The sequence below is a fragment of the Mustela putorius genome, unplaced genomic scaffold (genome assembly GCF_011764305.1).
Source record: "Mustela putorius furo isolate JIRA1106 unplaced genomic scaffold, ASM1176430v1.1 tig00003914_pilon_pilon_pilon, whole genome shotgun sequence".
NCBI lineage: Eukaryota > Metazoa > Chordata > Mammalia > Carnivora > Mustelidae > Mustela > Mustela putorius.
The window spans coordinates 1,443,951-1,471,485 of record NW_025422061.1 but is presented as its reverse complement, the minus strand read 5'-3'; the positions used below and the strand labels follow the sequence as shown (position 1 = coordinate 1,471,485).

Sequence of the window (27,535 nt, the reverse complement as noted above, 5' to 3'; positions counted from 1 at the left end):
CCCTGGAAGCGGAGGGCTGGGAAGCAGGCGAAATTTTGAGCCCGGGCTTCCTGTCGGGCCGCCCCCATGGGACAGCGCCAGGGAGGGGACCTCCGCAAGCCGAGAATCAACAGGAGGCGTCGGCCTCGCCGCAGCCTGCCTTGCAGAGGGCTTCCTGGCGGGGCTCGTTTGCGATTGCTGCCAATGCCGCGCCAGGCAAAGGGGGACGGCCTGGCAGATGTGCAGCGCCTGAAGCGAGTTCACCGGGAGTTTTCCAGACCATTATCATGAGCGTTCTGCCCAAACCGGTCCCGGTTTGGGCAGTACTCTCCTGAGAATTGGCCGGCGTTGGGCAGCCCTGCAGACCATCCTGCTCTCCGTGGCCCAGGGCCCTTTCTCACACCCGGCATGGGCCGCCGCCAGGAAAAGGCGCATAAAGGACGCGGCCCACGCCATGCCACTGGCGGAGGGGAGCATTCCGGAGCAGAGTTGAAGGCCGGGTGGTGGCAGGGCGTGCACCACCCTATTTTTGGGCTGATGGGACTCCTAAGGATGGTGTTGCCTTCAGTTGGGTCATGCAGATTTCTCTCTCTCCGAGGCTTGTCTGAAGCGCTAAAATGCACTGTTGGTGCCGGAGTTGGAGGGGGAGGCTTGGCCGTGGGACTCAGGGTTCCCCAGATGAAGGCACCGAGGGACCCGACCCCGGAAGCGGAAGGCTGGGAAGCAGGCGAAATTTTGAGCCGAGTCTCGGGGCAGCCCGGGCCCCATGGGACAGCGCCAAGGAGGGGAACCCCGCAGGCTGAGGAGTAGGAGGCCACCCTCCCCAGAAGCCTGCCGAGTGGAGGGATTCCTGGCGAGGTTCCTGCGCAAGCGCTCGCGATGCAGGGCCAGGCCGGGGGGTGGGGTGCGTCCGTGTAGACGTACGTGTGGTGCACTAAGCAAGTTCACTGGGTGTTTTCCGGACAATTCTCACAAGCGTTCTGCCCAACCAGGGATCGGGTTGGGCCGAACGCTTGTGAGAATTGGCCGGCGTTGGGAAGCCCTGTCGACGACCCTGCTCTCCGTGGCCCAGGGCCCTTTCCTGCCCAGGGCATGCTTCTACCTCCAGGAAAACACGCGGAAATGACGCGGCCCACCCTGGGGCTATGGCCCAGGGGAGCGATCCTGGAGCAGAGTTGGAGGAAGGGTGGCAGCCGCGTGCGCACCTCCGTCTTTCAGGAAGATGGGGCGCCCAAGGATGGGGCTGACCTCATTGTGGGCATGCAGGTTTATCTTGTTCTGAGGGTTGTCCGAATCGCCGAAAGGCAGCATTGGCGCCGGCGTGGTAGGGAGATGCGTGGCCGTGGGACTCAGAGATCCCGATATGGAGGCCACGAGGGACAGGACCCTGGAAGCAGAAGGCTGTGGAAGCAGGCGAGGGCTCAAGCCCGGGCTTCGTGATGGGCCCGGCCCCATGGTACCGCGCCAGAGATGGGACCCCCGCAGGCCAAGGATCAGCAGGTGTCGGCCTCGCCACAGTCTGCCTCATGGAGGACTCCTTGTTGGGGTTTGAAAGGGAGCCCTCTCAATGCCAGGCCGGGCGGTGGGGGGGGCGGCAGGGGCGTTTCCCGGCCAATTCTCACAAGCGTTCTGCCCAAAAAGGATTGGTTTGGGCAGAATGCTCGTGAGAATTGGCCGGCATTGGGCAGCCCTGCAGTCCGCCCTGCTCTCGGTGGCCCAGGGTCCTTCCTCGCCCAGGGGCCAGTAGCCTGGAAAACACGCGGAAACGACACGGCCCACCTGGAGGGCCCCGAGCAGGGGAGCGTTCCGGAGCAGAGCAACTTCTTTCACAATATGTCTCCAAAGGCAAAGGAAACAAAAGTGAATATGAACTTTTAGGACTTCATCAAAATCAAAAGCTTCTGCATATCCAAGGAAACAGTCAAGAAAACAAAGTGGCAACCCACGGAATGGGAGAAGATATTTGAAAATGACAGTGAAGACAAAACGTTGATATCCAGGATCTATAAAGATCTCCTCAAACTCAACACACACAAAACAGACAATCATATCAAAAAATGGGCAGAAGTTATTAACAGACACTTCTCCAATAAAGACATACAAATGGCTATCAGATACATGAAAAAATGTTCATCATCACTATCCATCAGGGAGATTCAAATTAAATCCACAATGAGATATCACCTTACACCAGTTAGAACAGGAAACAACATGTGTTGGAGAGGATGCGGAGACAGCGGAACTCTGTTCCACTGTTGGTGGGAATGCAAGTTGGTGCAGCCTCTTTGTGGAACAGTGTGGAGATTCCTCAAGAAATTAAAAATATAATTTCCCTATGACCCTCAATTGCACTCCTGAGTATTTACCCCAACAATATAGATGTAGTGAAAAGAAGGGCCATTTGCATCCCAATGTTTATAGCAGCAATGGCCATGGTCGCCAAACTGTGGAAAGAACCAAGATGCCCCTCAATGGATGGATGGATAAGGAAGATGTGGTCCATATACACTATGGAGTATTATGCCTCCATCAGAAAGGTTGAATACCCACTTTTTGTAGCAAAATGGATGGGACTGGAAGAGATTATGCTGAGTGAAATAAGTCAAGCAGAGAGAGTGAATTATCATATGGTTTCATTTTTTTGTGGAGCATAACAAATAGCATGGAGGACATGGGGAGTTAGAGAGAAGTGGGTTGGGGTAAATTGGAAGGGGAGGTGAATCATGAGAGACTATGAACTCTGAAAAACAATATGAGGGGTTTGAAGTGGTAGGGGGGTGGGAGGTCGGAGTATCAGGTTGTGGGTATAATAGAGGGCACTGATTGCACAGAGCACTGGGTGTGGTGAAAAAATAATGATACTTTTATGCTGAAAATAAATTAATTAAACAAACAAACAAACAAAAACCCCAGCAGTCTATGCATTTTTTCAATACTTAAAGATCATTTTTTCAGTATAAATCACATATGAGGATGCAAGACAATACTCAACAAATTAAAAAAAAAAAAAAGATTGAAGTCTAGTGTGCCCTGGAGGCTTAGTCAATTAAGCATCTGCCTTAGTTCAGTTCATGATCTCAGGTTCCTGGGATTGAGCCCCACATTGGGCTTCTTGCTCAGCAGGAAGTCTGCTTCTCCCTCTGCCCACCCCGGTTTGTGCTGTCTCTTTCTCTCTCTCTAATAAATAAATAAAGTATTTTTAAAATATTGAATTTATACCCTACATCTCTACTGACTACAATACTATGAAACTAGAAATTGACCATAAGAAAAAAAGATGAAAAGAGCATGAACATATGGAAGTTAAATAACATGCTACTAAAGAATGAATATTTTAAGCAGGAAATTTAAAAAAAAATAAAAAAATAAAAAAGCACGTGAAAGAATGAAAATAAAGACACCATCGTCCTAAACCTTTGGAATGCAGCAAAAGCAGCTCTAAGAGAGAAGTTTATAGTAATACAAGCCTACCTGAAGGAGAGAGAAAAATCACAAACAACGTAACCTTATGTCTATGGGATCTAGAAAAGGAACAGAAAAACAACAAACAAATAGAAAAAACGAACAAAGAAAAAATAATAAAGGTTAGAGCACAAATAACAACAACAACAAAAAGGCTATAATAAAAATTGGAGCATTAAAAAGAATACAACTCCTCCTCCCCAAAATAGAACAGACTAAATCAGGAGCTGATTTTTGAAAAGATCAAACAAAATTGATAAATCTCTAGCCAGTCTCATAAAAAATTAATTAATAAAATCAAATAAAGAAATTTAAAGGACTAAAATAGACAAAATCACAAAATGAAAGAGAAGAAATAATAAATGACTCCATAGAAGTACAAAGATTTATAAGAGAATAAAAAACTGTATGTCAAAAGCTTGGTCAAGTTAGATGAAATGGATAAATTTCTAAAAACATATAAACTATGAAAACTGAATCAGCAATAAATAGAAAATACAAACAGGCCAATTACCAATAAGAATGAGTTAATAATCAAAAACTCCCAACAAACAATATCCAGGACCAGAGATTTTCACTGGCAAATTTTATCAAACATGCTTTTAATTTACTTTTATTTTTTCAGTGCTCCAAGACACATTGTTTATGCACAACAACCAGTGCTCCATGAAATAAGTTCCCTCCTAAATACCCACCACCAGACTCACCTAACCTTCCCCTTCTCCACTCCAAAACCCTCAGTTTGTTTCTTAGAGTCCACAGTATCTCATGGTTCATCTCCACTTCTGATTTCTCCCAATTCACGTTTCCTATCCTTCTCCTAATGCCTTCCATGTTATTCCTTTTGCTCCACAAGTAAGTGAGACCATATGAAAATTGACTCTCTCTGCTTGACTTATTTCACTCAACATAATCTCCTTAAGTCCTGTTCATGTTGATATAAAAGTTGGATATTTATTCTTTCTGATGGAGGCATAATATTCCATTGCATATATGGACCATATCTTCTTTATCTATTTGTCTGTTGAAGGGTACCTTGGCTCAAACTCTTAAAGAAGAATTAATACCCATTCTTCTTAAACTATTCCAAAAAATAGAAGAGAATGGAAAATTTGTGAATTCATTCCATGAAGCCAGTATCACCCTGATTATAAAAGCAGATATAAACACCGTGAAAAAGGGGGGCCTGGGTGGCTCAGTGGGTTAAGCTGCTGCCTTCGGCTCAGGTCATGATCTCAGGGTCCTGGGATCCAGTCCCGAATCAGGCTCTCTGCTCAGCAGGGAGCCTGCTTCCTTCTCTCTCTCTCTCTGCCTGCCTCTCAGTGTACTTGTAATTTCTCTCTGTCAAATAAATAAATAAAATCTTTAAAAAAAAACACTGTTAAAAAGAGAACTACAGGGCAATATCTCAAATAAAAATAGAAACAAAAATCTTCAACAAAATACTAGGAAATGATACATTAAAATCCAACAATACATTAAAGATTCATTCATGTAGGATTTATTCCTGAGATTCAAGATTGGTTTAATATTTATAAATCAATCAACCTGTTACATTACATCAATGAGAGAAAGGGTAAAAAAATACCATAATTTTAATAGACATGGAAAGAACATTTGACAAATTTCAACAACTTTTATAATAAAAGACCTCAACAAAGTATGTTTAGAGGGAACATACCTCAACATGATAAAGTCCATCAATGACAACATTACTGCGAACATTACACTCATCTGGGAAAAACTTAGAGCCTTTCTTCTAAGTCAGGAATAAGACAAGAATGTTCATCTCATTTTTTTTATTAAACATTGTAGTGGAAGTCCTAGCCACAGCAATTAGACAACAAAAAGAAATAAAACCATTTAGCTTAATAAGGAAGAATTGAAACTTTCACTATTTGCAGATGACATGATGATATTATATACAGAAAACACAAGAGACTCAACCAAAAAACTAAAAACTGATGAATTAATTCAGTTAAAATTGCAGTACATAAAATCAGTGCACAAAAATATGTTGGGTTTTTATAGAGCAATAATGAAGCAGCAGAAAGAGAAATACAGAAAACAGTATCATTTACAACTGTACCAAAAATAATAACATACCTAGAAATACACTTAAGGAAATGAAAGGTCTGTATTCTGAAAACTATAAAACATTTGTGAATGGAATTAAAGATGACACAAAGAAATGGAAAGATAATCTATGTTTATGATCTTGAAGAACAAATATTGTTAAGGCGACCCACAGAATGGGAGAACATATTCACAAATGGCAATACTGACAAAGGGTTGATATACAAGATCTATAAAGAACTCCTCTAAATCAACACACACAAATGAGATAATCATGTCAAAAAATGGGCAGAAAACATGAACAGACACTTCTCCAACATACACATGGCTATCAGACACATGAAAAAATGTTCATCATCACTAGCCATCAGGGAGATTCAAATTAAATCCACAATGAGATATCACCTTACACTAGTTAGAATGCACAAAATTAATGAGACAGTAAACAACGTGTGTTGGAGAGGATATGGAGAAAGGGGAACCCTCTTACACTGTTGGTGAAAATGCAAGTTGGTGCAGCCACTTTGGAAAACAGTGTGGAAATTCCTTAAGAAATTAAAAATTGAGATTCCCTATGTACTGCAATTGTCCTACTGGGTATTTACTCCAAGTATACAGATATAGTAAAAAGAAGGGTCATTTGTACCCTTCTGTGTTCACAGCAGCAATGGCCACAGCCAACAAACTGTGTAAAGAACCAAGGTGCTCTTCAATGGACAATGGATAAAGAATATGTGGTCCATATATACTATGGAGTACTATGCCTCCATCAGAAAGGATGAATACCCAGCTTTTGTATCAACATGGATGGAACTGAAAGAGATTATTCTGAGTGAAATAAGTCAAGCAGAGAGAGTCAATTATCATATGGTTTTGCTTATTTGTGGAGCATAAGGAATATCATGGAGGACATGGGAAGATGGAGAGAAGGGAGTTGGGGAAAATTGGAAGGGGAGATAAACCATGAAAGACTGTGGACTCTGAGGAACTAACTGAGAGTTTTGGAGGGGATGTGAGTGGGAGGTTTGGTGACCCTGGTGGTGGGTATTGGGTAGGGCACATATTTCATGGAATACTGGGTGTGGTGCATAAACAATGAATTCTGGAACACTGAAAATAAATTTAAAAAAATAAATAAAAAAATTTTAAAAAGCAATGTATCTTGGAACACTGAAGAAATAAAATTAAATTTAAAAAAGGAAAAAAAATCTACACTATACAAAACAATCTTCACATTTAAAGCAATCACTCTCAATATATCCACAGCACTTTTCACTGAACTAGAACAAAGGATTCTAAAATTTATATGGAACCACAGAAGACTTTGAATAGCCCAAACATTCTTGAAAAAGCAAAGCAAAGTGGAGGTGTGAAAATTCCAGACTTCAAGTTATATTACAAATTTGCAGTAATAAAAATAGTATGGCAGTGGCACAAAAATAGGATCATACATCAATAGAACAGAGTAGGAAATCTAGAAATACACTTACAATTATATGGTCAATAATTGTTAACAAAGAAGAAGCATATATTCATTGGGGAAAAAAAAGATAGTCTCTTGATCAAATGGTATTGAGAAAATTAAGCAGCTACATTCAAAAGAATGAAACTAGACCACTTTTTTACACCATAAACAAAATTAATTCAAAATGGCTTAAAGAGCTAAATGTGAGACCTGAAACCACAAAATTCCTAGTAGATAGCAGATGCAGTAATGTCTCTTACATCTGCCACAGCAAAATTTTTATACGTTTGTCCCCTGAGTCAAGGGAAATAAGCAAAACTAAACTATGGGTCAGCATAAAAATAAAAACTTCTGCACAGTTAAGGTGACAGTCAAGAAATCTAAAAGGAGGGCCATCTGTACCCCAATGTTTATAGAAGCAATGGCCACGGTCGCCAAACTGTGGAAAGAACCAAGATGCCCTTCAACGGATGAATGGATAAGGAAGATGTGGTCCACATACACTATGGAGTATTATGCCTCCATCAGAAAGGACGAATACCCAACTTTTGTAGCAACATGGACAGGACTGGAAGAGCTTATGCTGAGTGAAATAAGTCAAGCAGAGAGAGTCAATTATCATATGGTTTCACTTATTTGTGGAGAATAACAAATAGAATGGAGGACATGGGGAGATAGAGAGGAGAAGAGAGTTGGGGGAATTTGGAAGGGGAGGAGAACTATGAGAGACTATGTACTCTAAAAAACAATCTGAGGGTTTTGAAAGGGCAGAAGGTTGGAGGTCGGGGAACCAGGTGGTGGGTATTATAGAGGGCACTGATTGCATGGAGCACTGGGTGTGGTGCAAAACTAATTAACACTGTTATGCTGAAAATAAAAAAAGATAAATAAAAAAAAGAAATCTAAAAGGAAACTTATGTGATGGAAGAAGATATTTCAAATAACATGTCTGATAAGGGTTAGTTTCCAAAATACATAAACTAAAAATGGGCAGAAGACGTATCATGCTTAGTGAAATAAGTCAAGCGGAGAAAGACAACTATCATATGATCTCCCTGATATGAGGAAGTGGTGATGCAACATGGGGGCTTATGTGGGTAGGAGAAGAATAAATTAAACAAGATGAGATTGGGAGGGAGACAAACCATAATTGACTCTTAATCACACAAAACAAACTGAGGGTTGCTGGGGGGAGGGGTTTGGGAGAAAGGGGGTGGGGTTATGAAAATTTGGGGGGAGTGTGCTTTGGTGAGTGCTGTGGGGTGTGTGGACCTGGAAATTCACGGACCTGTACCCCTGGGGATAAAATTATATGTTTATAAAAAATAAAAAATAATTCTTTCATTAAATGGGATAAAACAATACATGGAATAAAAGAATACAATAAAATAAAACAGAAAATGCAAGAACTTAAAAAAAAAAGAACCACAATGAAATATCAACTCATATCTGAAAGAATGCCTAAAATCAACAAACAAGAAACAACAGGTGTTGGCAAGGATGTGTAATAATTATAACCCTCTTACAGTGTTGGTAGGAATATAAACAGGTGCAGCCACTCTGGAAAACACTATGGAGGTTCCTCAAAAAGTTAAAAATAGGGCTTCCATATGATCTAGTAATGGGACTATTGGAGGATTTACCCCCAAAATATAAACACACAAATTCAAAGAATTACATACACCCCTGTGTTTATTGCAACATTATTTGCAAAATAATGTTGTAAAAAACTATGCTGTGAAAAATAATGTTGTAAAAAAGCCAAAATATGGAATCAACCCAAATGAAAACAAATAGCTGAATGGATAAGTAAGAAGTGGCATATATATATATATATATATATATATATATATATATGAAATAGAATATTATTCAACCATAAAAAATGAATTTTTTCCATTTGCAAAGGCATGGATGGATAAAGTAAGTAAGATGCTAAGTGAAATGGATCAGTCTGAGGAAAAAAATACCATATGATTTCATCAGTATTTAGCACTTAAGAAACCAAACAAGTGAGCAAAGGAAAAAAATGAAAAAAAAAAGAAATAGACTATTTTTTAAAAGATTTTATTTATTTATTTGACAGAGAACAGAAGTAGGCCGAGAGACAGGCAGAGAGAGAGAGAGAGAGAGAGAGAGAAGGAAGCAGGATCCATGCTGAGCAGAAAGCCCAATGCGGGACTCAATCCCAGAACTCTGGGATCATGACTTGAGCCAAAGGCAGAGGTTTTAACCCGCTGAGCCACCCAGCTGACCCAGGAAAATGTCTCAAGTATAGAGAACAAACTGATGGTTACCAGAGGTGGAGATGGATGAAATAAGTGATGGGGATTAAGGAATGCATTTGTTGTGATGAACACAGGATGATGTATGGAAATGTTGAATCACTATATTGTACACCTAAAACTAATATAACAGTTTATGTTACGTATACTAGAATTAAACCTTTAAGAACTGAATTTAAATTTACCACACAATCCTACAACCATGCCCCTATATATTTATCCAAAGAATATCTATGTACTAATAAAACTGCAGAAGGATGTTTATAGCAGGTTTATTTTTAGTTGCCAAAATCTGGAGGGGATCAAGATGCTCTTTTGTAAATGAGTGGGTAAATAATTATGGTACATGAAGAAAATTGGCTATTATACAGCAATAAAAGGAAATGATCTAGGCACAAAATCACATAGAGAAAATTTAAATGTATAGTACTAAACAAGAAAAGCCAATCTGAATAGATTGTATATTGTATGATTCCAGCTACATGACATTCTGGGAAAGTCAAAAATATGGAGACAATAAAATGATTATTGAAAACCTGGTCTGATGGGGGTTAGGGGACCAAAAAAGGCAGGGTATGATGTAGTTTTGGGGTAGTACAAATGCTCTGTGGAACATTATATGATGAATGTATGTCATTATGTGTTTTTCTGAATCCATACATGTTAAACACTAAGGGAATCCCTAATGTAAACTATGAACTTTGGATTAATTATAAGGTTTCAGTGGAGGTATATATTTGTTTAAAAATGTGATTCTGATGACTTATATTATTACTCAGGAAGGTTATTAATTTGTGGGTGTAGTTTTATACAGAAAATTTCTTTATATGCTATCAACATTTTAATCTAAAACTGTTCTAGAAAAAAATGAAGAAAAATACTAAGAAATAATGTGTGTAAAATTGTACATGATACTTATTGAAAATGCAAAAAAAAAAGAACAACCTCTGCAGTGACATTTTTATGGTATTATTTCTTAGACTGTATATAATGGGATTGAAGGTTGGAGGCATCATTGTGTAGAATATAGAAATTAAAAGGTCACTAATGGAAGGAATACTTGAAGTTGGATTCAGATAAGCAAAGATGCCAGTGAAGAGAAATAATACAACTACAATCAGATGTCGAAGGCAAGTACAGTATGCTTTTGACTGACCTCCTGTTGATGGAATCTTTTTCACAGTGGAAAAGATGTTCACACAGGAAATTATGATGTAAATAAAACAGCAGATATTCAACACCACACTAATGAGAATAGGTACAATTTCTCTCATTAAATTTTCTGAGCAAGAAATAGCCAGTAACTGGGGGATGTCACAAAATAACTGATGGATTATGTTAGACCCATAATAGGATAAGGAGAAGGTACCAACTGTGTGCATCAGAGCAATCAGATCCCCACCCAGCCATGACACAGCTGTCAACTGAACACACATGTCTTTGTTCATGATGATTTCATAGTACAGGGGATGGCATATGGCAGCATAACGATCAAAGCACATTACCGTCAGGAGGTGTAGTTCTGTAGTCACTGAAAAAAACAACATAAAGACCTGGGCAACACAGCCAGTGAATGAAATGCAGTTACTATGAGACAATGAATTGGCAATAGGTTTGGGAATGGTGACTGAAATTAGTCAGAGATCCCCAAAAGATATTTTTTTCCAAAAAAACAGTACATGGGGGTGAGGAGATTCTGGTCCAAAATTGTGGTCATGATGATGAGAACATTGCCAATCAGAGCACAGAAGTAAATAAAAAAGAAGAGCACTAAATGAAAAATGCATATATTTTTGTTGGTAGAACATCCCAGGAGGATAAATTCTGTCACAATTGTGAGATTTGTTGGTATTGGAGTTATAATCTGTATAAAAATAGAGTAATGAAACATCATTACCAATTTTTAAAATATTGAACATTAAATGGATTTCTTTTTTTTTCTTCCAGTGTAACAGTATTCATTATTTTTGCACCACACCCAGTGCTCCATGCAATCTGTGCCCTCTCCAATACCCACTACCTGGTTTCTAAATATGGCAATCATGCAAACAAACACAAATTACTTTCTTCTATGTCCTACTCAGCATATTGACCATCAATTATTACTTGGATAATACTGTTTTATTGAACCACTTTAGTTTCAATTCATGTAAATGTGCCATTACTATATTGTCCGCACGTGTCCTGTGAAAAGTCCTGAAGTATTGAAAATTCAACTAACTTTGTCAAAACTTGAACAACAGACTATCCTCCCTGTATCTTTCAGTAAATTCAGAGTGACAAACCAACAACTATTAAATTGTGTCTCAGTCATAAGATCCTTTAATCACATCTCGTGAAAAACAAAACTTGCTTCAGCTTACTTTCAGAAAGCTGAAAAGTAAACAATTTTTAGGGGAAAAATGATTACAGACTTTCTGAAAACTATGAAATCTTTAATCTCCCTACTGTATGCAAAACAACCACTTTAGAGGTGTTCTTATATTTTAAAAAGTAATAGATTAAAAATAAATAATCTTTTTTCTCATTAATAATACCCAAATTATTTATCATAAAACTATATAGTTTTATGTGCATACTTCCATATGACACATGCCCTTATTATTGTAGGTATCAAAAATCATACACCAATTTACAATTGCACCCCAAACCATCAGATACCTAGGAATAAACCTAACCAAAGAGGCACAGAATCTATACTCAGAAAACTATAAAGTACTCATGAAAGAAATTGAGGAAGACACAAAGAAATGGAAAAAGGTTCTATGCTCCTGGATTGGAAGAATAAATATTGTGAAAATGTCTATGCTACCTAAAGCAATCTACACATTTAATGCAATTCCTATCAAAGTACCATCCATCTTTTTCAAAGAAATGGAACAAATAATTCTAAAATTTATATGGAACCAGAAAAAACCTCGAATAGCCAAAGGGATATTGAAAAAGAAAGCCAAAGTTGGTGGCATCACAATTCCGAACTTCAAGCTCTATTACAAAGCTGTCATCATCAAGACAGCATGGTACTGGCACAAAAACAGACACATAGATCAATGGAACAGAATAGAGAGCCCAGAAATAGACCCTCAACTCTACGGTCAACTAATCTTTGACAAAGCAGGAAAGAATGTCCAATGGAAAAAAGACAGCCTTTTCAATAAATGGTGCTGGGAAAATTGGACAGCCACATGCAAAATAATGAAATTGGACCATTTCCTTGCACCACACACGAAAATAGACTCAAAATGGATGAAGGACCTCAATGTGCGAAAGGAATCCATCAAAATCCTTGAGGAGAACACAGGCAGCAACCTCTTCGAACTCAGCCACAGCAACATCTTCCTAGGAACAACGCCAAAGGCAAGGGAAGCAAGGGCAAAAATGAACTATTGGGGTTTCATCAAGATCAAAAGCTTTTGCACAGCAAAGGAAACAGTTAACAAAACCAAAAGACAACTGACAGAATGGGGAAAGATATTTGCAAATGACATATCAGATAAAGGACTAGTGTCCAGAATCTATAAAGAACTTAGCAAATTCAACACCCAAAGAACAAATAATCCAATCAAGAAATGGGCACAGGACATGAACAGACATTTCTGCAAAGAAGACATCCAGATGGCCAACAGACACATGAAAAAGTGCTCCATATCACTCGGCATCAGGGAAATACAAATCAAAACAACAATGAGATATCACCTCACACCAGTCAGAATGGCTAAAATCAACAAGTCAGGAAATGACAGATGCTGGCGAGGATGCAGAGAAAGGGGAACCCTCCTACACTGTTGGTGGGAATGCAAGCTGGTGCAGCCACTCTGGAAAACAGCATGGAGGTTCCTCAAAAATGTTGAAAATAGAGCTGCCCTATGACCCAGCAATTGCACTATTGGGTATTTACCCTAAAGATACAAACGGAGTGATCCAAAGGGGCACATGCACCCGAATGTTTATAGCAGCAATGTCCACAATAGCCAAACTATGGAAAGAACCTAGATGTCCATCAACAGATGAATGGATCAAGAAGATGTGGTATATATACACAATGGAATACTATGCAGCCATCAAAAGAAATGAAATCTTGCCATTTGCGACAACATGGATGGAACTAGAGCATATCATGCTTAGTGAAATAAGTCAAGCAGAGAAAGACAACTATCATATGATCTCCCTGATATGAGGAAGTGGTGATGCAACATGGGGGCTTAAGTGGCTAGGAGAAGAATCAATGAAACAAGATGGGATTGGAAGGGAGACAAACCATAAGTGACTCTTAATCTCAGAAAACAAACTGAGGGTTGCTGGTGGGGGGGGTGGGAGAAGGGGGTGGGATTATGGACATTGGAGAGGGTATGTGCTTTGGTGAGTGCTGTGAAGTGTGTAATCATGGTGATTCACAGACCTGTACCCCTGGGGATAAAAATATATGTTTATAAAAAATTAAAAAATTATATAAAAAAATTAAAAAAATAAATAAAAAATCATACACCATATGAAATAAGATTACTGTCCTCCTAGTCACCAATTTACCCACTATTGCCCCTGTCATCTGGCTTTTCCCATTATTATTCTATTATTTGAAAATGTTTTCTCCATAAGGTTTTTTTTTAATCATATTTATAGATCCATTCCCAAAATGCATGTACTTGAAACCTATTATAGTCATCAAGGCCACTCCTATCCAATCATTTCCTTTTCTTCCTCTTTCCTTCCCATAAGATTAATGGAAATGGAATCTGTGGCAGGAAGAAGGGACCACAAAATGTTGGAGGTACATACAAATAGTTTTAGTTTGATAAGTGTGATTGTCAATTTCTTTAACAGTGACATGCCAGTTTCTTCTATTTGTACAGATTTTACCCATGTAAATTTAGTAAAATATTATGATTCTATTATATAATATCCTCTCCATGCCTTCTTACTAGAATAATAATTATATAATATATATAATAAACATATAATATATAGCATATATATTATATATAAATATATAACAATTATACTATTAATTTATAATTTATCATAAATTAATGATTAACCTCTCTCCATTGTCATGGACAATGTAAGTATCCTGAATAAATGCTAGTCGCTGGATTTGGAAAAATGGTAATATTAAAAAATTAATATGTTAGAAAATGTAATTGCAGGGGCACCTGGGTGGTTTATTGGGTTAAGCCTCTGCCTTCTGCTCAGGTCATGATCCTGGCATCCTGGGATCAAGCCCTGCATCAGGCTTTCTGCTTAACAGGGAGCCTGCTTCCCCCTCTCACACCGCCTGTCTTTCTGCCTACTTGTGATCTCGCTCTATCTGTCAAATAAATAAATAAAGTCTTAAAGAAAGAAAAAAAAACAATTGTAGATACTTTAATGAAAACAACACAATATATTTTACAATGTATTTCAATCAAAGATATACAAATCTTTTGAATTATTTAAGATACATATTTGTAATAATTAATTTAATTTTATAACTACCTATATATCTAGATACATCAGTTCCTGTAAAAATACTATGAATTCTTCATCTTATAGTATCACTAAAAGGTCGAGTGATGGAGAAAGAAAAACCCATCTATGTTTTTCATTTCTAATGTGACAGATACAAAATAATTAGGAAATGGTGCCTTAAAGAGTTCCTGAAGTTCAAATCTAACTTATACACATGTGATTAATGTTTGGGGGGATAAAAATATAGCATCCCACACTCAAAACTTAGTGTTATTTCTTTTTTAAGTATCATCTTGATTTTCTTTATTCATCACTTACACTTATTAATCATGATTTAATTCAGCATTTAATACTTCAAACTTAGTATGTTAAATATCAAAATACATCACTAAGAACTATACACATAGTAATTATAATATATGCTCTAAATAAAAATGTTAAAATATGATATAATTATTAAAAGTCATAAAAAGTGGTATACCTTAACTTGAAGAAAATTTAAAAATATATATTTCTTCCATTGAAATTCACTGCAGAGAAATCTGGCATTTTTAAATTAAACAATTCATTCAGCAAAGAATAAAATTATCTTTACACCTTTTTAGTTTTCATTATTTGAAAAATTAGTATTTTTAACTCCTATCTTTCTCAAATCCAAAATAAATTATTAATTCTAAAATATTTTAAGGCCAAGTAGTTTTTTTCTTCCAAAAAATCATTTAGTAGTATACCTCCAAACAGTTTCCTGTCTTCTTAAGCTTACTTATAGTCAGTATTGCCATCACAAGGGCATACAATCTCATTTTAAAACAGATGATCATATATGTTGATACTCTGTAAAGTAATATACTTTCCAAAACTGGCTTTATTGATACCACAGCAGGAAGAAATAGGGGACCTAACGATCGTGATAATTTTACTTCTCTTACTGGTCTCCAATGCACTTGAACATTGTCTAAGAGTTAGAAGTCACTGAGTTGTTCCAATCCAATAAAAAATTAATGTTATGTTTTTATCTAATAGGTTGCCTAGTTACTAGCATCCAATACTAATTTCACTGAATAATTAGTGTAATCAGTAGAATGTGTTTTTAATTCTTTTTTGGTTATACATCTATGGACAGGAATGTGACTAACTTCAGCATTCAGTGTTTTAGTCATTATTTATGGAGTGCTGGCTATATGCTACAACTAGTTTTTGGCAGCACTTCATTAAAAGCAATGCAGAGAGTCGAAGTGCAAAGGTGATCTCTAACCTCACTTTCTTTCACCAAGAGACAGAAATGTTAGAAATAAATTGGAGTACATATACAGCAACAAAATTGTAGTCCCAGGGAGAGTATGATTAACAATGGGTCCATGAAAAGAACATGGTGATTGTCTGACAGGGGGGGTGGGTGGACGGGTTCCAGAGACTAGTGCAAACTCAAGGAAGCAGTAAATAAGAAACTAGATTATGATTACATTCAAAAAATAACTTCAGGATCAGGTGACAATGCACTTCATGTGAACCTGATAATTTTTATTCTGCAAGGAGAGGAAAACCACAGGTGATTTTGAGTAGAGTAGTGAAATGATCAACTGACATTTAAATTTGATCACTCTCTGACAAGTGTAGACTGTAGAGAAAGCTGACTGGAAGTAAGAACTGAATGCTTGAATGTCACCATTCCTAATGAGGCCTCATGATGACCTGGGAAAAGCTGGTAGTAGAGGTGAAAGATGTATTTTGTTTATGAATATATTTTCATGATGAGACCTAAAGTTCTACTTTAATCTAACAACATCTTAATCTATTTTTGTTTTATAAACCTAATCTTATATGCTTGAGTTAAATGACATTTTCAGATGATTATATTATTGTTGAGCTCTATTATTGAGAAAGTAAATTTAAACCTAAAATCCTATAACTAGAAAAAAAATCTTCTTAACTTTGGCCATTCTAACTGGTGTGAGGTGATATATCAATGTTTTAATTTGCATCTCCCTGAGGGCTAGTGATGATGAACATTTTTTCATGTGTCTGATAGCCATTTGTATGTCTTGATGGGAGAAGTGTCTGTTCATATCCTCTGCCCATTTTTGATATGATTATATGTTTTTTGCGTGTTGAGTTTGAGGAGTTCTTTATAGATCCTGGATATCAACCTTTGGTCTGTACTGTCATTTGCAAATATCTTCTCCCATTCTTTGGGTTGTCTCTTTGTTTTTTTGACTGTTTCCTTTGCTGAGCAGAAGCTTTTGATGTTGATGAAGTCCCAAAAGCTCATCTTCACTTTTGTTTCCTTTGCCTTTGGAGACATATCTTGAAAGAAGTTGCTGTTACTGATATCGAAGAAATTACTGCCTATGTTCTCCTCTAGGATTCAGATGGATTCCTGTCTCATGTTGAGGTCTTTTATCCATTTCGAGTTTATCTTTGTGTACGGTGTAAGAGAATGGTCAAGTTTCATTCTTCTACATATAGCTGTCCAGTTTTCCCAGCACCATTTATCGAAGAGACTGTCTTTTTTCCACTGTATATTTTTTCCTGATTTATTGAAGATTAATTGACCATAGAGTTGAGGGTCCATATCTGGGCTCTCTACTTCTACTCCTAATTTCTTTATTTTGAAATGATAACTAGTGGCAATATGTGTTCTCTATGATAAAATGCCAACTAAATAGAGTGACATCAACACTTGGCTATTTTTAAAGAAGTATTTATTTTAGAAAGAGAGTGTGATAGAGAATCATGGGGTGGTATTGGGAGAGATAATCATGAGGAGACTGCTGGACACAGAGCCTGGCATGGGCTCTCATGATCTCATGATCCTGAGATCATGATATGAGCCAAAACCAAGAGTTGGTCATTTAAATGGCTGTGTCACCCACGTGTCCCAATATTTGGTTCTTTTAAGGCTTTACATTTATTCTGTGGTATGTTTGTTAAAATATAAGATGCATGGGGTGCCTGGGTTGCTCAGTGGGTTAAGCCACTGCCTTCAGCTCGTGTCATGATCTCAGCATCCTGGCATAGAGCCCTGTGTCAGTCTCTCTGCTCAGCAGGGAGCCTGCTTCCTCCTCTCTCTCTGCCTGCCTCTCTGCCTGCTTGTGATCTCTCTCTGTCAAATAAATAAATAAAATCTTTTTTAAAAAAGTTACTAAAATATAAGATGCATAAGCTTTCATATCATTTGTTTATTTTTTATTTGTTTTGATTTTGCTTTTTAACTCGACCTTGTTACTTTAGTAACAAGCAGAATATTAATCTACTAGTCGAATATTATTTTTTTCATTTTATTTTATTTCTTTTCAGTATTCCAGAATTCATTATTTATGTACCACACCCAGTGATCCATGTAATATTTAGTAGAATGTATTCATCGTGATTTAATCTCTATGCATTTACACTTGTTTTTCTCTATCCTTGAAATATTTCATTTCTGTAATCATTTCCTAATTAGTTTTGCTTTCCCTGTGGGAACCTGTTTAACCTTACCTAGTTCAGAGAAGGACTTGAGTACTCTTTGGTACCCCACAGCCATGCATCCCTTATTTATTGCTTTTTATGGTGCTCTGCACATAGGACCAGTCAGCACTTTGTGTTATTCTTTACTGAGCATCATTAGTCTGATCATTGCAGAGCTAGGTGTGCCCAGTTCATCAGTACCTGTTGGGTGGAAAAACTGATGCTTAATTATGAATTTTTCTTTGTCTATTGGTTTTGCTTCTTACTTTTTTAGAATACATAGGAAAAGAGGACATGGGATCTGTTTTCTTTCCTGGTCTAGCTTGTGATCACATAACATCTAATTTTCACAGAATCACTTATGGTGTAATTTATCTTTTACAATGACTTTATCTCTTATTGTTCTGAACCTCATGTCTTCGGACATACTGCTCTGAGCAAAGAGTAAAGCACGGTTAAGAATCTTGGCCTGAGACTGCTTAGAAGTGGACTTCCCAGTGGTGGGTATTAAGGAGGTCATGTATTACATGAAGCACTGGGTGTGATGCATAAACAATGAATTATGGATCACTGAAAAAATAAAATTAAATTAAAATATATTTCATTACTTAACCAATTTATGAATAAAGCTTCTGGCTATTTCAAAAAAAAACAAGGAAAGAAGGAAGGAAGGAAGGATGGAAGGAAGGAAGGAAGGAAGGAAGGAAGAAAGAAAGGAAAAGAAAGAAATTCATTTGCATGAAACTTGGAGCTAAGCTCTATGAGACCTCAGGAGTATCATGGGGAGGGATGAGTTCATAAGTGAGTTACCATGTACTCATGCACAATGAAAGGATATAAGTAGGTTTAGAATTGGGAGGGAGGATGGTAAGGAATCTAACAAAATCCTCCCCAAAATAGTGAGCACCAGAGCACCTGAACACACAGATGAAAAAATACCTGTCACAATGGTTATTATCAAAAAGATACGAAATTTTGTCAACAACATCAATAGGGAATACTCTGAACTCTTGGTGGGAAAATATTTTACTCTTAAAAGAATTAAAATGGAATTACCATATGATGCATTAATTAAAATACTGGATATTTATTAGAAGAAAATAAAAACACATTTACAAAAGGTATACACTCTCCTATTTTTATCAGAATGTTATTTATATACCCAAGATATGGAAGTAATATAAATTTTAAATGGTAAGTAATGGATAAAGAAAATATATGTATCTACCTATCTAACTATATATAGTATATATAAACAACAAATATATAGAGTACACATATACACTGTATATAAACTATAAATAAGCCCAAATAAATCCCCCCTGGCCACTGGCAGAGCAGGTTCCAAGTCGTGGTCCCTGGGCATGCAGGTTCTTCTGCTTGTACCCAAAACCACCGCAGCGGCGGCTATCTGGGAAGCTCAGGACCGCCAGAGAGGTTCCAAGCAGCAATCGCACACAGATTTTCCCGCTGTACCAGGCTGGGAGTGCCTGGTCTTTCTGGGTCTAAGAGCGCCCAGCTTGCGTGCACCTTTCAGGGGAGGCAGTGGGTGGCGCGCACGTCTCAGGCTCCGAGAACGGGGCACAAGTCTGAAAGCACCAGGTAGGGCCTTCACGCACCTCTCTCAGGGGAGTGTTTGAGGCGTGCCTCTTAGCTCTGAAACAATGGCGCCCGCCAAAGAGTGCCAGCTGGGCCTTTGTACCTCTCTCAAAGGAGGATGAAGGGTGCGCGCATCTCAGGCTCTGTAGCATGGCTCACGCATTCTGCCATCTGGCCTGGCTCCCATACCCTCACAGGAGCCAGGCCCTACGCAAACTAGGGCTAGGGCGCACTGGAGGCTGAGGGACCAAGGTCTGGTTTCTCCACCACACTCTCTCTGGCTCTGCACCAGGGGAGGCAGTCCTGTGACCAGGGACTTAAGCCCCTGTCCCTAGCTGCCCTGATTCCCACAATCCCTCCCCCCATGATCCTTTGCTCTTTTTGAGTGCTTTCAACCAGTCTCCAAGTTAATGCTGGTCCCCAGATGCAGGGCACTTTCGGATTGGGGTATTACTTTCCACCTGGTCACCTCTGGTGCCTCCCTCCCCCTTTTCTTTATCTTCCAATATCATCAGTCTGCCATTCCCACCGCACTTTACCTGCCCACTGGCGTCTTTTGCTCTTGTAGAGATCTAGATGTGTACAATTCTGATCTCAGACTGATTTCATGGCTGATCAGAGTTCTGTGGTAGGTAATCAGCTCACTTTAGGGTATAGGTTGAAAAGTTGCCTCCTCCTACTTCCCCGCCATCTTGTCCCCCACCCTGTGAATCCATAATATGTATATTTGAGACCATATATAGATACAGATATATAGAAATGTGTATATCTATCTATATCTATATATGCAATCATATCTATATATGACATTTATATACACATATATGTATAATACATACATATACGTATAATATATATGTATTTGTATACCATGCATATATACACATATAAGAATATATGCATATATATGCATATATATTATATACATATAATATATGTATATAAATACCTATCATATATACATATACATGCATATATATGTATAATGTATTATACATATGTATCAATATATACATATAAATACATATACATATATATTTATATACATATACATCGATATACAGATATGCATACATATATACACATGCATATACACATACATATAAGTCATACACATATATATGTGTATGACATATATGTTTATATATGCCATTTGAGAGAATATATGCATTTATATTTGTATGACGTATATATATAGATGCCATTTGAGAGAACATGGGTGTACCTAAATGGTTTTCCATGAAATAAATCAGATGAAGACAATCAAATTAGATATCAAGAACCAAAGTCCATGGTGTTTTTACATACATGTGGTATAAATATATTAAGAAAAAATATCTCTTTATAGATACAGAAGATAAAGTGATGATTGTTTTAGGGGATGTGGCTGAGGGAATAAAAGAAATAGGCAAAAGGATTAAAAGGTACAATCCTCCAGTTATAAAATAAATAAAGCAGGTGTATGTAATGTATAGTGTAGAGAATACAATCAATAGAATCATATCAACTTTGTATGGTGATACAAAGGATAATAACTAGATAAGTCTGAATAAATACTAGACCCATTTTACTGATCATTTCATAAAATATATAAATACTGAGTCACTGTGTTGTATTCCTGAAACTAATAAAATACATTAATTATTCTTCAATGAAAAAAATAAAATTATTGCTGGATGAATGAGGGTTTAAGATATTAATAATCTGTACTCTCCTGAGCATAAATATATGATTTTGGAAATATATAATTTTCCCCATTCTCTTTGAATGACCTCCTCTCCAAAATAAATAATTTCTGAGAGATTATTTTTCAGTAGTTTGAAATTTCTCAAAAGAATATGGCTGTGAATTGTGTAAACCTGTTGATTCACAGACCTGTACCCCTGGGGATAAAAATATATGTTTATAAAAAATAAAAAATTATATTAAAAAAAAGAATATGGCTAATAATTTTTACAGAGCTTTACTCTGGGTGATACTTTAATGTAAGGCAGATCAGAAGTATTAAACACTCACCCAACGAGTCACACTGTGCTCCAAAGAATGAATATCTCTCAGAGCAATTTTGGAGGATCATGGCTCAGAGCTCTTGAATCATGGTACTGGCTCTCAAAAGTCTGTTAAAGAATCATGATGAGGTTGAGACTTCTACTTATTCATTAACCAGCTGCACAACACTTGCCTCACACACAAAAATATAAAATTACTAACTCACACATATTATAAGCTCCCTTTACAGAGCAATGAACTGTGAGAATTTTTAGTTTCACTCTATAACTTGTTTGTGTATTTCTTTTTAAAGAGAAACTTCAGGAACAATATGATAAGTCATTGTTACCTCCCTTTGTTTAATGGATTGATCAAAAAATAAAGACCATGCATTTTTTAAGTAAAATTTTAAAAGAAAAACTTCTGTAAAATATAAGGAAATAAATACCAATTTGGGTTTTGGGATTGTGCATTTTCTTCCTGTTTGTCTTAATTACATTGTCCTAGTGTTCATGGGCTCTGTTGGATCATTATGTCTGTAATTACTTTAACTTTGCATATATTACTTTGATTCTACTGAAAGGAGAAGCTGATTAATATTTAGGTAAAGTATTACATAAATATCTGCACTAAATCACCCCAAAATCCTGAAATGGCTCATGGTATTACATTTCAATGCAGAGCACAGCCTGTTCTAACACCAAGTCTTTACTAATGTTAGATATTCACACTTTCTGTTTGTTAGTTTGCTTGTATGTTTTATTTGATAACACACTTGCTTTCAAATTGAGAAAAGGAAGCTTGTGTAAAGATCACTTGGAGAACCATTTTTCTCCTCTGCATTTCTGAAACTTCCTTAAGTTTGGAGGATTCTTTCTTACCTACCTTGGAACCCCTCAAATTTTAAAATCTTTCATATCCTACTTCAAATCATCATCCAAGGTATGAATTATTATTTCTATTATCATCAGATTATGGCATTTTTCAAGTGACTGGGGAAAAATTAAGTCTTTAAATGTCCGAAATTTCTTCTTGAGATGAGCAATGAAGCCTACCTAGCTGGTTCAGGTTATTCCTGATTCTGGATAACTCTCCCCCACCCAAAGTCTCAGTGATCTTGTCCCAGTCTCTTAGAGCTCACACCACATGTGTAATCTGCATGAAATTTGGGGAATATCTGAGGATGAGCTCCACACAATCATCTGATGGATCTCCATGGAATTAATTAGTTAGGGAAAAAAAGAGACTGTAGATGTTGGAGATATGGGCATATTTCATGATGCTTTGGAATCTCTTAGAAATCATCCATTTAAGATGATGTGCACAATGCCAGCTTCCTTATCTCTCTTTATCCCTTATTTTCAACTACTTGACTAAAATTTTACATAGAGCTTGAAATATTTGAGCAAAGTCTCCTTCTCTATAAATTCTACCACACATACAATCTTGAATTATTTAATAAATATATCTCTTGTTTCACACAAAACTCTTAAATATAGAGAAAGGGGAATAGTATTTATTTATAATTTGGAGGTGATGCTATAGAAAAATACCTTCAATCTATGAAAATCATACTATCAATTGATATCAGCATCATAAACTATCAATTCTTTTTAATGATCTCATTATACATGATTACTTATTAGTTGAATCAATGTCCTCTTTTTGTAACTTTATAAATTATAGACTGGCTCACCTGGGTGGCTCAGTGAGTTAAAGCCTCTGCCTTTGGCTCAGGTCATAATCCAAGGTCCTGGGATTGAACCCCACAACAGGCTCTCTACTCCACGGGGAACCTGCTTCCTCCTCTCTCTCTACTTGCTTTTCTACTTGTGATCTTTGTCTATCAAATAAATAAATATTTTTAAATAAAAATTAAAGTATAGACTGCATAAATAATATTCATACTAAAATAGATACAGCATAGCATATTCAAATATTTCCAATGTTATTAGATGCTTTAATTTTTTAATAAAGATTTTTATTTATTTATTTGACAGAGAGAGATCATAAGTAGTCAGAGAGGCAGGCAGAGAGAGAGGAGGGGAAGCAGGCTCCCTCCTGAGCAGAGAGCCCAATGCCGGGCTTAATCCCAGGACCCCGGTATCATGACCTGAGCCGAAGGCAGAGACTTAACCCACTGAGGCACCCAGTCACAACTTTTTAAAAATATTTTACATTTTTATTTTAGAGAGAAAGCATGAGTAGGGGGGAGAGCCAAGGAAGAGAGAAAAGTAAACGCCACAGTGTGCATTGGATCCAGTGAGGGGTGAAACACACTGCTCTGAGATGAGGACCTGAACCAAAACCAAAAGTCTGACACTTTAACTGAATAAATCCACAGGCAGCCCTGGATTCTTTAATTTTTGAAGGTCCAATAAATTTTTCAGATAATCCATTGAGATATTTTCTACTATTACTTCTAACTACAAATGTAATCCATGAACTTTGATCTTCATTGTGGTTTACTTCTAATTCCTAAATACTTTATTATCCACAGATAAGCAATTACAATTTGGAGGTTAAATGTGAATTAGCCAAATAAAATATCAACATTAATATTTAGCTATTGTTTAAAGAGATTTTTCTGGGGCACCTTGGTTTCTCAGTTAATCAGCTGCTTTCAAGTTTGGTCCTGATCCTAGAGTCCCAGTATCAGGCCCCATGTTGAGCTCCCTGTTCAGCAGAGAGCCCGATTCTCCTTCTCCCTCTGCTTGCTGCTCTGCCTACTTGTGCTCTCTATAACTCTGTCAAATAACCACATAAAATCTTAAGATAGAAAGATTCTTGTATTTATCTTGGGAAGAGAGAGTGTGAGAGTGAGTTGGGCTAGGGGGAGAGGGAGAGAAAGAACCAGGATCCATGCTAAGCAGGCAGTCAGACTCAAGCTTGAGCCCAGGACACTAGGATCATGACTGGAGCTGAAGGCAGATGCTTAACCAACAGCCACCCACCCACCCCCGCCAAGTTGGTTGATTCCTACCTAGGCACTGTTCACACACCCATTCAGAGGATAAAGACAGAGAGAATGCCAACCTGTGTGGGGGGGGAGTAGCAGAGAGTGATAAGTAGACACCAGAGTGAGCATGCAGCCCATTGTGGGGCAGAACCCAGGACTCTGAAATGAAGACATGATCCAAAACCTATAGTCCCACACTTGAAGTATTTGCACCACCCAGGTTCTCTTGATTGTTATTTTTTGTTTTTTGTTTTATTCTGTTTTAAGATTTTATTTATTTATTTGACAGACAGAGATCACAAGTAGGCAGATAGAGGGGGAAGCAGGCTCCTCGCTGAGCAGAGAGCCTGATGCAGAGCTCAATCCCAGGACCCTAGTATCATGACCTGAGCCAAAGGCAGAGGCTTTATCCTACTGAGCCACCCAGGCATCCTTTGTTTTTGTTCTTTTATGCCTAGTAAAGTGTTCAGCTATTACTTATTATTTTTTCTACTATTACTTCTATAATGCAAATAAATACCTTACCTTTGATCTTTCTCTTGGTTTTCTTCTAATTCCTGAAACGTCATTATTAAGTGATAATTAGTGACAAGTTGCAGTTTATATTTTAGGATGTCAATCAGATGTATCAATATCAATGTTTGGCTATTTAAAAAATATTTTTGTATTTATTTTAGAAAAAGAATGTTATAATGATAGAGAAGGGGTAGAGGCAGAAAGAGAGTGAGGAGTAGACTCCATACTAAGCAGGCAGTCTGACTCAAGGCTTGATCCCAGGACACTAGGATCATGACCCAAAGTGAAGGCCAATTCTTAACCAACTGAGCCAACCAGGTTACCCAAGTTGCTTGAATTCTACCTTGGAGAATTTCAAGTTTCCATTTAGAGAATAAGGACAGAGATTCAAGGTGTGCCTCAACAAATATGGATCAGAAAGGGAAGATTGTAGGAATAGTGCACTTTGGGATGATCTCTAGTACCAACATTAACCAGGTTTTAAATAGAGAGACTTAGGTAAGGACTTAAGTAAACACTAGTGAACTGTTTTTGGTGTTTTTTTTTTTTTTTTTTTTTTTTTTTTTTTTTTTTTTTTTTTTTTTTTTTTTTTTTTTTACGTATGAGCCTTGTTCTAGCCACATCCTGTGGTAGTAGCTGAATATTCTCATTTTCAGAGAACTATGGAAGAAAACACTGTGCTTTCTGTCTATTTTGATTTGTCTGTTCCAGACAGAACAAATATTTCAATCCAGAGAATGCATCTGAATCAGATGGAGGGCACACATTGCTGTGAAACACCCCAGAATTTACGATTCAAAAGTTTGGAGTTTGGCTGTAGTGCGGGCATGTCTAAGAAGGGCCCATTTAAAAATGCTGATGCTGCTATGTCAGGAGTCATATGATCAAGATTGCTGCTCTATCAAATCTTAATTGATACGTTAGAAACATATTAAGAACTTCAAAAATGTTTTAAACATTTTTGATATTTTTTTAAAAAGGGCTTTTTAGAGATTGGGAGACAAGAGAGATCACAGAGAGAGCAGGAGAGGGAGAAGCATACTCCCTGCTTAGCAGAGAACCTGATGTGGGGCTAGATCCAGGAGCCCTAAGATCATGGGATGAACTGAAGGCAAATAATTAACCCAATAAGCTATGCAGGCACCCTAGGAAATTATAAACTTTAGAATTTGAATTTCTTGAAACCCTACCCCCTATTTCAAGTTATTTCTGACTCTGGTTGCCTTCTCATTCCAAAGGTCATTGTTCCTGTTTCAGCCTCTTACAGCTCAGAGTCTATGTGTAATCTGGGTAAATATCTTAGGATGAATTCCACTTAGTTATCAAATGCATCTACATGGACTTGTCTAGTTCTTGAAGAAAAAGTGATTGTAAATGATGGAGTGATGGGCATGTTTCATGACACTCCAAAATCTCTTAGAAATTATCCATTTGAGATGATTTGAGATTTCTCTCTTCTCTATCTCTTATTTTCACCTACCTGGCTAATATTTTACCAAGTCAGAGCTTGAAATATTTGAGTAAATTCTGCTTCTCAAGACAGTCCACCTCACATACTTTTCTGAAGTTTTTATTTTATGTTTTACACAGAATTACCAAATGTGGAGAAATGTAAGTGGTAATTTTTTATATTTTAGAGAGGAAAATTATCATAGAAAAGTATATCTGATCTCTGAAAATCAGATTTGCAATTGATTTCCATATCACAAGTTATCAATTGTTTTGATAGGAAAGTCTCCCTATATATGATTAGTTATGAGTTCAAACAATGCTGTCCCTTAGCACCATTATAAATATAAGTTGTAAAAGCAATGTGCATTTTTAAAAAGTCACTGTGTGGAATCTTGGTTCAATGATTTCCTCTGTTATTAGAAGGTTTAATTTTTTAATTATTTTATTTATTTATTTTTAATAATTATTTATCTTTTATCATAGCAACTTCTTAGTAAACGTGTTGCCAGAGGTGTTGAACACAAAAGCTATAATTAAGTTTTTGGGGCCCATTAAAATACCAGACTTCTATACAGTGAAATAAAGAATCAACCAACCAGGCTACTGCTTTCTATCTGATAAGGCAGTAGTATCCAAAATCTGTAAAGAACTTATCATACTTATCACACAGAACCCCCAAAAAATAATGCAGTTAAAGCTTGGACAGAAGACATGAATAGATCTTTACAAAAAATACATCTGGATGGCTATAAGCTACATTAAATGATTCTCCCTGTTTCTTATCATCAAGGAAATACAAATCAAAACCAAGTTGAGATATTACCTGACACTTGTCAGAACAGTAATAATTAACAACAC

General features: G+C 37.2%; 1 protein-coding gene across 1 annotated transcript; it reads right to left on the bottom strand.

Annotated features, from left to right (window-relative positions):
- Window positions 1-591: 591 nt before the first annotated feature.
- LOC106004670 (olfactory receptor 14A16-like) lies at window positions 592-25,278 on the bottom strand. The gene is given in 5 exon segments (XM_045069241.1): window positions 592-913; window positions 10,213-10,940; window positions 10,943-11,131; window positions 11,631-11,640; window positions 25,235-25,278. Coding segments are annotated over 5 exon segments (1,293 nt in total).
- Window positions 25,279-27,535: the final 2,257 nt, after the last annotated feature.